Raw genomic sequence first — 12,253 nt, forward strand, 5'->3', positions numbered from 1 at the left:
TTTCTTTGCATCTGACAAACTTGAAAAAGAGGTCACGGCCTAAATGTGACAGTCTGTCAAAATTTAGCAGAAGCTAAACCAACTTTAGGTGGTATAAAAGTTAGGCTGGACAACCTAAGGATACACCAGCTTTACCATCCAGATGTGATAAATCTGGCCCATTAAGTCAGTCTAGCCTTAGGTTTACACAGTTTATTAAGCTGTGTTCACATGGCGGAATTCGTCTGTGGAAGAAAAAGAAATCCACAGCTCTTCTGCCACGGATCGGCACGCGGATTGAGCCCCATCGAATGGCAAAGTCTGAGTGTAGAATTCCACTGCATTTCAGTGCAGATCGTTGTCAAGCAGCAACTTGTCACTTCTTCACACAGAAATATGTAGGAATAACGCATGCGGATCTTGGGCATTGATAAAGCCAAATCTGCATGCGCATCCACAGCAAAAACCATGGGAGAATCGTCGGGGATTTCTGCTGTGGTTTTACAAATGGAATGCACAAAGTGAATTCTAGTGTGTGAACATGGCCTTGGTATTAGTAAATCAAGCCCTTCAGTCTTTGCATCCAAATTCCACCACTATTATTACAACAATAACTCTTTTTGTCACACTGGATTTTGTATTATCAACCCATGGCTCTTGAATTTAAAAGACGTGTTTTAATTCATAACGAGTCTCTGCAGGTTGAGCATCCATCAATAGTGCTTGCCTTCCTGATTACAGATGTCTGTTAGTCAGCAGTCCCCAAAGGCAAAGCTCTTCCTCAACATTCGATCAGCTATTGCGAGCAGCACTACTAGGTGAAAGTTACAAAGAGAAGAGGTCAACGTGCATGGGCCCATTGGAAGAATAAAAAACCTGCTTCTTTATTTCACTTGCAAGTCACAATAAAACTTATGCTCAGATAATGATGACCGATTGCACAACTCCCATAAAAAGAACAAAAGCAGATGTTCTTTTTACTAGACTTGTGACTCACACATTGGGTTACCTTTAGTTTTACTAGTCCTGCTTTTGCAGTCAGGCACCGTCTGCAAGTAAGTTTTTATTGGGATATAAAAGTTGGAATCCTGAAAGTAAATCAAATAAGCAACTTTTTCAGTCTTTATCTACTCCCATGCCTCTTCTCTCCGCAGTTCCTCTTCTATAGACGGTCTCATTAATAGAATGCGGCAGATAGCGACAGCACTGAGTGTATCACTCCGCTATTTGTGGTGGTGGGATTGGCCGCCTGTCACTGGTGCCGATCAAGATCGTGACTGTCTCTGACCAGTGAAGACATTGGTGATCTACTCACTCCAGTAAAATTTAATTGTGCAACCTTTAATTGATACTGGGTTTTTATCTGAATGTTTTTTTATAAAATTAACATGCAAAATTAAATGTAATAATTTTTTGGAGTGAGTAGATAGCCAATGCCTCTCCTCCGGTTAACAGATGGTCATGTGATCGACACTAGTGAAGTTTGTCACAGGTGGCCAATCCCACAAACCTAAACAGTTGAGTGATAAACTCAATGACGCCACTAATGGTTGAATTCTCTTTGTGAGATAGACTGTAGAAGTACAGATTTTAATTACTGACCAGACATCCAGGGAAACCTATCCTTTTTGGGGCGGCTGAACACCACACACAATTAGGAAGTGGAGGCAATTACCAGGCCTTTAACATTCAGAAGCCACAATTTAATCTTACAACAACTTTATGTGATTGTGGAATTTGCATTAATTAGTCCACATTAAATTATTACTAAGTTCCTGAGTGTGTACTGTTCATAAACCAGAATCTGGAGTTTGTATGATGCTCCAAGACCTACAATACTGCTTACATATTACAAATGTAACTCCTGGTATCCTGAAGGTCTATTGAACAAATTTCAGATCACCATAGGGTTTAATGGTGATCTAACCACGTTTTAGTAGAGCCAGAAGGTGGTTCAGGTGTTAAAGCTAAAACATGGGAAGTACAATGCAGCCATACTAAGCTGTATGAAGCCAGCATCCTAAAATTCACGCAAAGATAATCATTCAAAAGAATGTTTTGCTTAAACTGCTAATGGACACTAGTGTCCATTAGAAGCTTATCAACTTCTTTTGCATGTTAATGAGCCTCCAGGAGCTGTATGCAGAGAACAGTATGTGGTCTTTTCTCTGCATTCAGCTGCTTAGCCCTGTCATGGGCTGCTGCAGGCTTTCTGCTGAAAACAATTAAAATCAGCAGCTCCCATGGAGAATACAGCATGCGGTCTGTGTTATCTCCTCTCTGGCTGAACGGTGGATTTTATGCTCAACTAAAAATCATCGTTCAGCCGAAGAGTAAAAGATGAGAGCATTTACACACAACAATTATCGTTCAAACGATGGCTTTTGAGCGATAATTGTTATGTGTAAATGGGCCATTACTTAGGGACAATACTGTAAACACACAAATAGGATATATTATTTTATTAGCTTATAATCCTGACATATATCTCCTAGTTTTATGGATTTGGGACTTTTTAGGCTTTACTGTAACAAGATGCACTGAGAACAAGAACTCATACAAAATGGTACTATAAATTATTATGGTCCAATACACGCAGCTACATTACAGTTAACGAACAACTCTTTATAAAGGCGATGCAGAGCCAAAATCCCATCCTAATATGTCCATCAGAAATCATGTACATTAACAAGGAAAAATAAGTGCTATGTCTATTAGAGTTACAAAATTAGGTCTTCATAGCAAAAAGTTTTTGCCATGAAATTTTCCTTATTGTATGTAGATGGGGAATTCATATAAGAGCTTCTAGAAGTTCTTGTCCGATGAAACTACCAGTTCCAACAATGAAACGCGTCACCTTGCTTGTACTTTTAAATTGTCAAAAGTGAAGCAGCTTTTATTATACTAACTCCTGGTCCTCTGGTCCGACGCTCTGAAGAGTCCCTTTCTGTCTCTGTATTCTAAAAGTCATGCCATTTCCCCTGATGTCTGTTTTAGCGAATACTTGTATTGCCCAATGAAATAAATAATTTATAAGCAGTAATGTCTTTTCATGTTCATAAGCTATGTTGCAGCCGTTGATATGGGTTACAAACGGTGATCGCTGTAGTGTATCTTTTATAGTATCCTCAAGAGGATTCATATTATCTTAATTTTCAAGTTTGTGTGAACAGCACTCCGTCAAGTTTCCTTTCGAAATTTCCTAAATTTATAGTTTATCTATGAAAAGTTCACTTTCTGCTTTTGGTTCTGTTTCAGTCAAACAGAAGAAAATCCTTGTCTGATGAACATGTAGGATAACCAAATAAAAAAAAAATGCGGAATCGCACTAAAAATGCAGCATTAAGCAGAATCCAAATTGCAATTTTGTGTTTGCGCAATCTACTCTATGAAGCAAGCAGATATATACGATCACAGGGGTAAAGGCCAAGAAGTCAATCCTTCTACCTGGGCAAATCAAATTTCATGGACTCTTCTCATCTGAAGTGGTATTTCCATAGTTAGTAACCCTGATGGATCTTTCTGCTTGGCCCAGCATACGTGTCATCCCTGAGCCAAAGGCAAACCTGGGCTGGCGGCAGTCATATTGCTAGGAAATAATTCTGCAGCACTATTTTGACTTAAATGTTTTGCGTGGTTCTTCTGTTATACCTCCTGAAAAATTATTAAAAAACTGGACGTTACCATTCCTCAGGTCAATAGAATGTGTCCCTATACAGTAAGACACTGTCCAATTAGTGTCATTGGATGGTGACAATGCATTGGCCAGGTGACCAGTAGAACCTACTTGTCACATTAGGAAGGAATAACAGAGGAACAGCACGAAGCTGAATTTTAGGACTAGATGCTCCAAAATTGTGTTTTTTTTAAATAACATTTCTACAAGTATTCATTAAAACAGACGTATCAGGAGAGCCAAGAGGTCATCTTTACAACACAACACGCACACTACAAAACTGTATGAAATGTTATTCGCAATTAAACTAGTACAGAATTTTCATTTTCTGATCCGCTTTGTAAAATTAAAATAAAAAAGTGATCGGATGATTCGAGGGGATCAGAAGTCATAAATTCTGCTCAGAGTTCATAGGATTGCTTATCACCATTAAAACAGGAGGAGGGAGAGGGGTGGGGTGGGGGTGAAGTGGAGAGCTATCCGCTAAGAAATGGCTACAAAATTAAGAGCTTATGTTTTTCCATCAATCCTACAGGTAGATATATAAAACATACATTTACTCATAGCAGTGCTAAAATTCTACACTTGTAAGAAAAATGATTAAATGTATATAAAAATTATATTAAAAAGAAAAAAAAGAGTTAAAAGACCAAAGAAAAACACCATAATTCTGGTTGGTTTACCCCAAGTGCATAACAAACATAAAATCCACAAAAAAAAAAGAGGAAGGAAAAAAACCAAAACAAAAAAAAAACTACACAAACCTAAATATATTGACTGTACCACAAATCAATACTTCTAAACGTTACAATGACATTAACAAATATGGCCACTTGTTAATCTAAATATTCTCATTCCATTACATATTAAAATGGTAAAAAAGTAAAATAACTAAATGAAACAAATGCTACGTAAGGTTTGTTACATCCTAAACAGCTACAAAAGGTCATTCCACATGTCCAACAAAATTAGCGCCTACTCTCTAAAAGGAATAGCAAGTATCAGTAACTGGAAAGAAATAAAGAAAACTTTTCATACATCAACACATCTAATTTGGTCACTGTTAAAAAGGGGGGGAAAGTCACTTTGCACATTTGTTCTGCCTATCAAAATGCTAATCAACAAACATCTTTGGCAAAAAGACCACACAAAAACAGGAGGAAAAAACTTTCTGCACAGAAACAATATTAATCCCACAGAAGCTCACATAACGCACAGCAAATTGTGGCATTTATACAGCTACCTAAAATTTTGTGTGTTCAAATGCATAGATTATTATTCCGGTCCAATCCCACCGTGTGGTTGATTTATTGCGCAATTTGTTTTGAAACTTCATTTAAAAAAAACAATTTTACCAATTGTGGAGAAACTTAATCGCCTGTGAACTAAAGCCTACCTTTGCCACGTCTTTGCTGGCCTTACGGATACATTTCTCTAAAATGTGATAGCTGAAATACATACATAATGCGACACAGTAGTTGGTCATTTACAATTCGCGATGTGCGTCACTTTTGTTTCTTAATTTTTGCTTTCAACAGGAAAAAAAAAAGCACATTGTTTTACGTACAAAAACAGCTCATTCAATTAATTGTAACTAGATACAGTGTTAGAATACAGTATTTCATAGAGTCCTGAAGTGCATTTACCAAACCATCAATTCCAAATAAAAGCAAAAGATTGGAAAAAAAAAAAAAAAACTTTGAAATTATTTCACTTGATGCAGAACATTTCTAAAAGGGGTCATAAAACTGATTATCATCATTTCAAAGAAAGTATCTGAAAATCTCAAGTGATCAAAGAATGCAGAACTTCTCGTGAAAACACTCCCTCCCGCCACACCTAGCATATCTTGTACATACAAAAAGTATTTATGTTCTAAAACTGTAGGGATCTTCATGTAAGCTATTGTAAAACCGTACCAAAAGCAGTGGAAGCCAATATGAGGTATGAGAGGGGAGTTAGCAGTTATTTGCCGATTTATGATAATCGGCCATTGAAAGGGGGTTTTCCGAGAGTCAAAAGAAAGTGAGCAGGTAATGGGCTAAAGTGAAAAAAAAATAAATAAATACATACAAGCCCTACTCACCAGTCCGCGGTCCGTACCTGTCCAGCGCAGGAGCATCAGTGCCAGCCGCTCTGGTCCCATAAGAAGCTGCAGCATTTACATGCCCTTCATTGTGTGCTTTGGCCAATCACTGGCTTCAGCTTTGATACTTCATAGATAACACATCAACACTAAGGCTTGTGATTAGCTGAGTGGTCATGTGCACAATGAATGGCACATAACCATTACAAGCCTCTTCCAGGACCAGAGAGATGGGGATTGGGCTGTAGCTCTGACTGGAGAGTATACTTTTTTTTTTTTTAATAGCCCACAGAAATTTTTTGACTCTAAGAGAACCCCTTTAAAAGAAGAAAAACATTTATATATATTTCATGTTAAAAGGAAAAAAAGAATTTTCCACTTTATGCACCAGTAGGTATCTGTGTTTGAATTTTATTTTTTTGATTTTTCATTGCCAATTTTTTGGCCTGAGATGGTAAGGGGGTGGGTGTGGTGTGAAGATGGGGCGGGGGTGGATCCAAGTCTAAAGAAATTCAGAAGAGCACCATTGCCAGGTTTATTATAGTTTTTTGTCATCCGTTAGTTCTGTTTTCTTGTGTACTTTCAGAATAAGTTAACAAGCAAATTTTAAATTTTCACTTATTCAAGCATGCCCAGAAAAAAATTCTATGAAAAAAAAAAAAAAAAAAGAAGTTTGCAAAACGCATATGAATAAAGAACTTAAATTTTTTTTTTTTTTAGCTGCTGTAAGGTATAGGCACTTGATAAAAGTGGCCATGTGACCTCATTTCACATCTCTGAAAAAGCTTATAAATGAATATCATGAGGTTAAGAGTTATACAAACAAGTTAATTATGAAAAAGCTAAAAACATAACATTACCATAAATCTGAAATTTTTGAAAAAATGTAAAAAAAAAGTTAAAAACGAAAAAAATAACTAAAAAATGGTTCCTTCAATAGAATGATTTTCTAAATGCTTACAATTGTAAATATGTGCCTTCTTATTATCCATCCGTCCGTTTGCTGGTTATAATTATAAATACTATTAGTTTTGCAATTACCTGAAAACTGTAAAAATCCTAAGCTATACTGCTCACTATTCAGTATTGTTCATTTAATAAAAGTACTAAATTCAGCATATGAAAAACAATAAATTTACTACACTAATTATTTGTTTGCTTTTTTTTATAACAGTAATAAACTGACATGAAATAGATTTCTTTCAGTTCACAGTACACACAAAAAAGCTCCATATTATCGCATATTAATAATATATATATACAAAAAAAAACAAAAAACCTACAAAGCAGCTTAAAGCAATTTATCATAACCTCTAAACATAATCCCTGGTTAACAAAGTGCTTTTACAAGAATTAAACTTCTTCAAAATAACCTAGTAAAAATAGTGCTAGACTGATTCCAAGCTCACAAGTTGTATGTCAACAATGTGGTAACATAAAGCACCAATATATATATATATTTATATAAATATACACATTTGTTTTAGAACCTCAAGAGTTCGCAATTAGTTAAACCCTATGTTGCTTTAAAATATTCTTGCCCTCGATGGAGCTCACAGAATTTACTTCAATAAACTGGATTTTTTTCTTTTTTTTTGGTTTTTAACCAAAAACGATCAATTGCATTTTGTTTTGTTTTTTTCTATATATAAAAGGCAAGCATTCCAGAACAGACCAAGTTTAAAGACAACAGCCCTACCCCACCTCCCCCCACATACATCCTTATTGACTTTTTTACCACATTCACACAAAAAGTAAGCTAAATTCTTGAGGAAGGGTAAAATTCACATCATGCTAGCTCTTACTGGTGATCCCCATGTGAATGTAGGCCAGACAGGCCTTACAATTATTTTTGGTGATTTTGGTCCTTTGAAAAAAAAAAATACATGGCGTTAGATCACCAAAGAGCTAGTTTTGTGGGTACTTTAAATGATATGTCTGGTCAGCTGCCTGTGAAGATTCTTCTAGAAAGTCCTTTAAGGATGCCAGATTTAATGTCAACATTGTATTTACCCCCCTCTCTGAATACCTTGAGGTCCATACTTCGTCATAGGCCTTAGGCCCATAATTGTCGTTTTCCCGTGTGCGCATTGCACTCGGCTAGTGATCCTTTTCCATGTACAAGCAGATTCATTCTGCCTGCTAAACACAAATCCCTAACAATAGCAATTCCTCCGATCATCCTTTGTGGGTAGACACGAGTCTATAACTGGTAGAAGATACATTTTGGATATATATATATTTCTTTTATACATTTTAGTTAAATTCTAAATTATATATCAAATGCTAAGACATGTAACACATTATTTAGTTTGATTACATGATACAGATGGATTTCCCGGTAGACAGGTAATTCGCTGTTTTGGAAGGCTCATCACCACTTCATTCTTTTGGTCTTGCAGTAAGGACATTCCGGTTTGCTAGATGCGCACTGTTCACATAATACGTAATGCTGGCAGGGCTGCAGGACTATACTTCGGTCATTTTCATGGCAAACAACACACTTCTGGGAATGCAGCTCTAATATCAACTGGAGAAGAGGGAGAGGACATGGTCGTTAACATTAATTATTAACATGTAATACTGTTGTAGTGAAAGGGTTATCCAGGGAGGAAAATACTTATCCAACCCAATCCATGTCAAACCCAGTTCAGACGTATAGTATGGAGTACCAACACTCCCACCACCACCACCCCATCCCACCGCTCCATTGTCCTTGGGGTTGGCTGACTGACTTATTTCAATTACTAAGCCAGCCCCCTTCTGTCACTGCAGATGTAGGTAACTAGGAACCGGACTAAGTATTACCTTCCTCGGGGAACCCCTTTAATACATGACAATTGTGAGAGGCTGTATACTGCGCCTACAGAATTCAACTAATACTAATAAATTAGAAAAATTTCGGAAAAGAAATAGGACATCATGTGGATAAATGACATGACTGGATGACAGATAGGGATATCTGAAAAGTTAAACAGTAGGGTTACAGTCTGTTCAGAAAGGATTGTAGAAATATGAAAGAATATGAAAAAAAAGAAACCAGGAAGATGGCGCATGACAGCGCCACAGTTGTAAAACGCTGTGTGACTCACTGTGCGTTTTACGCATATGGTCATGTAAGCCCGGTCTAAGTGTTACCTGAGTAATAGTGACTACAACATAATAGGTTTTCTGTTATCACTGAAAGATTAGCTGCACTTTCACTTCAGAGCTCTGTCGGCCGTTTTCATCTCTTTCCGGCAGCTGAAGACAGCACCATATAGCGTTACATGGGGTCGTCTTAAGGTGCTGGAAGGAACCGAAAACGGCCAACAGAGCAGAAGTGCTTCGAAGATAAAAACACAGGTACTCTTTAACCAGTTTAGGATCACCTACAATGCCTGGTTCTGGGCTTAAAGCCCAGCCGTATGTAAAGTTACAGTGGGGATTTAAAGGGGTTGTCCCGCGCCGAAACAGGTTTTTTTTTTTCAATAGCCCCCCCGTTCGGCGCGAGACAAACCCGATGCAGGGATAAAAAAAACAAACCGGGTAGTACTTACCCGAATCCCCGCGCTCCGGTGACTTCTTACTTACCTTGTGAAGATGGCCGCCGGGATCTTCACCCTCGGTGGACCGCAGGTCTTCTGTGCGGTCCATTGCCGATTCCAGCCTCCTGATTGGCTGGAATCGGCACACGTGACAGGGCGGAGCTACGAGGAGCCACTCTCTGGCACGAGCGGCCCCATTCAGAAGACAGGACTGCGCAAGCGCGTCTAATCGGGCGATTAGACGCTGAAGATTAGACGGCACCATGGAGACGAGGACGCTAGCAACGGGACAGGTAAGTGAATAACTTCTGATAACTTCTGTATGGCTCATAATTAATGCACAATGTACATTACAAAGTGCATTAATATGGCCATACAGAAGTGTATACCCCCACTTGCTTTCGCGGGACAACCCCTTTAAGCCTCCTTCCTCTGCAATCAATCAGAGAGACAGGACAGGTTGTCAGCTGTTAGTGACAGCTGATAACCCGGAGGAGAAGGCAGGAGGGGTTTTTAATACTTTGTCATCACCTTCCCCAGGTACACAGCACTCAAAGAGCACTGTGTACTGCAAAAGTGAAAGTGGCGCTATAAGTGCCCTGTAAACCAAAACCATACATATTATATATCAAAACATCCGAAACAAAATAAGGCATTCCCATACTTTATTTTAGTGTAAATATACTAATTTAAAAAAAAAAAAAAATAATATATATATATATATATATATATATATATATATATATATATATAAATAAATAAATGTTTAAAAAAAAAAAACCCCATAAAACAGATTTTTATCTTTTTACCTCCAATAAAACAAAATCTATTAAATGCCTTCTCCTCAACTGTATTTACACAAGAAAATCCAATGACCGATGACCTCATTAGAGATGACCTACATTCTCCATTAAAGAGATTCTGTCACCAGGGTCATGCGAACTTCGTACAGATACAACGCATTTTCAAAGTCTTCAGACCCTTTAATTTTTAAAAAATATTTTATGTTCTGGCCTTGTGCCAATTTAAAAAAAAAAAATAAAAATAAAAAAAAAAAATCACATCCCCCCCCCCCCCTCCATCATCCTGCACTCAACACCCCATAACGACAACTTGAGAACAGGATGTTAATTTTTTTATTTGCAAAGAGGTCTAACAATTTGTATAGAAGTAAGTATTCAGACCCATTGGTATGACACTAGAAATGTAGCTCTGGAGATTGATGAAGGCACAGATCTGGAGGAGACTACAAAAGAAGATTTCGGCTGCACTGAATGTTTACCAAGAGCACAGTGGCCTCCATAATCCTTAAATGGAAGAAGTTTGCAACAACCAGTACCATTCCTAGAGCTGCCGACCCACCAAAATAATCGAGGTAAGGAGAGCCTTGGTGAGAGAGATGACCAAAAACCCAATGGCCACTCTGTCTGAGCTCCAAAGATCCTATGTGCAGATTAGAGAAACGTCCCTCACTGCAGCACTCCACCATTCAGGGCTTTATTGCACAGTGGCCAGAAAGAAGTCTCTCCTCTGTACAAGACACATGAAAGTCCGTCTGGAGTTTGCCAAAAAGCACCTAAAGGACCCTCAGACTGTGAGAAACAAGAATCTGGTCTGATGACAACAAGATTAAAAACTTTTGGCCTCAATTCTAAGTAGCATGTCTGGAGGAAACCAGGCACTGCTCAGGACCTGCCCAATGTCATGCCTACAGTGAAGTACGGTGGTGGCAGCATCAAGCTGTAGGAGCGTTTTTCAGAGTCTTTGTCAGGGAGTCCGGTTATGGTTGACAGAAAGCTGAATGGAGAAAAGTATAGATATTCTTAATGAAAACCTGTCTCCCAACAAGACAATGACCCTAAGTACACAGCCAAGACTGGCTCAGGGACAACTCTGTGAATGTTCTTGAGTGGCCCAGCCAGAGTCCTGACTTGAACCCAATCAAACATGGCAGCCCCTATCCAACCTGCCAGAGCTTGAAAGGATCTGCATAGAAGAATGGCAGAAAATCCACAAATCCAGATGTGCAAACCTTCTAGCATCATACCACTGGTGTAACTATAGGGAAAGTAGGGTATGCGGTTGCACGCGGGCCCAGGAGACTTAGGGGGCCTCTCTTCCACATATAGGTTGCCCAATACTATGAATAAAGCATTATAGTTGGGGGCCCTGTTAGAGGTTTTGCTTTGGGGCCCAGGAGTTTCAAGTTATGCCTCTGTGTTAAGAGAAGTTGGGGGAGGGGGGCAAGATAAACTTTTGCACCCGGGCCCATGAGCCTTTAGCTACGCCTCTGCATCATACCCAAGTAGACTGGAGGCTAAAATCGCTGCCAAAAGGTGCTTCAATTAAGTACTGAGTACAGGGTGTGAACACTTTTGTCAATGCAAAGTGTTAGTTTTTCACTAAAATTAAAGTTTTTCCCCCCATCATTCTGCACTCCATACCCCATAATAACAAAGTGAATACAGAATGTTAGAAATCTTTAGCAATTTTTTTATTTGCACAAGGCCACAAATGTAAAAAAAATAAATAAAAATTAAAAGATCTGAAGACTTTCCAGACCCACTGTATGTTTATTCTGACACACCACAGCGTTTCTTAAAAAGACATACATGCCCACAACGTACATTCCTGTCCCACAGACATTCTGCCCTTAACTCTGGACCATAAACCTGGTGACAGGTTCTGTATAAATGTTATAATATCACCTGTCCATCTAGTTACATATACATTAACAGCACATAGATCTTTCTATACCTCTGATATATAATAATTTCATTTGCTTATGTAGCAGGTCCGTTTTTAGATTCGTTTCACCATTACTAGTGCCAACTTGGAATCACAAGTGGGAATTTATTAAGACTGGCGTTTCAAACACCGGTCTTAATACAATTCCAATAAGATATACATCTTCATAGATTAGGTGCATCTCGGGCTGTCCATAAATCTAAATAGAAATCTTCGCCACCTATAGACTGGAGTGGA

At 38.3% G+C, this 12,253-nt stretch overlaps 1 protein-coding gene across 3 annotated transcripts in view; it reads right to left on the reverse strand.

The window, feature by feature from the left end:
• Positions 1-6,193: 6,193 nt before the first annotated feature.
• The window catches only part of UNKL (unk like zinc finger), a 78,138-nt gene continuing 72,078 nt past the window's right edge, over positions 6,194-12,253 (reverse strand). For all 3 annotated transcript variants that reach the window (XM_066576338.1, XM_066576337.1, XM_066576339.1), the window contains one exon: positions 6,194-8,271. In XM_066576338.1, the coding sequence (XP_066432435.1) occupies positions 8,116-8,271 (156 nt within the window). In that variant the 3' untranslated portion in view covers positions 6,194-8,115. The remainder of the gene's footprint in view (positions 8,272-12,253) is intronic.

Source organism: Eleutherodactylus coqui, chromosome 8, assembly GCF_035609145.1.
Source record: "Eleutherodactylus coqui strain aEleCoq1 chromosome 8, aEleCoq1.hap1, whole genome shotgun sequence".
Taxonomy (NCBI): Eukaryota; Metazoa; Chordata; class Amphibia; order Anura; family Eleutherodactylidae; genus Eleutherodactylus; species Eleutherodactylus coqui.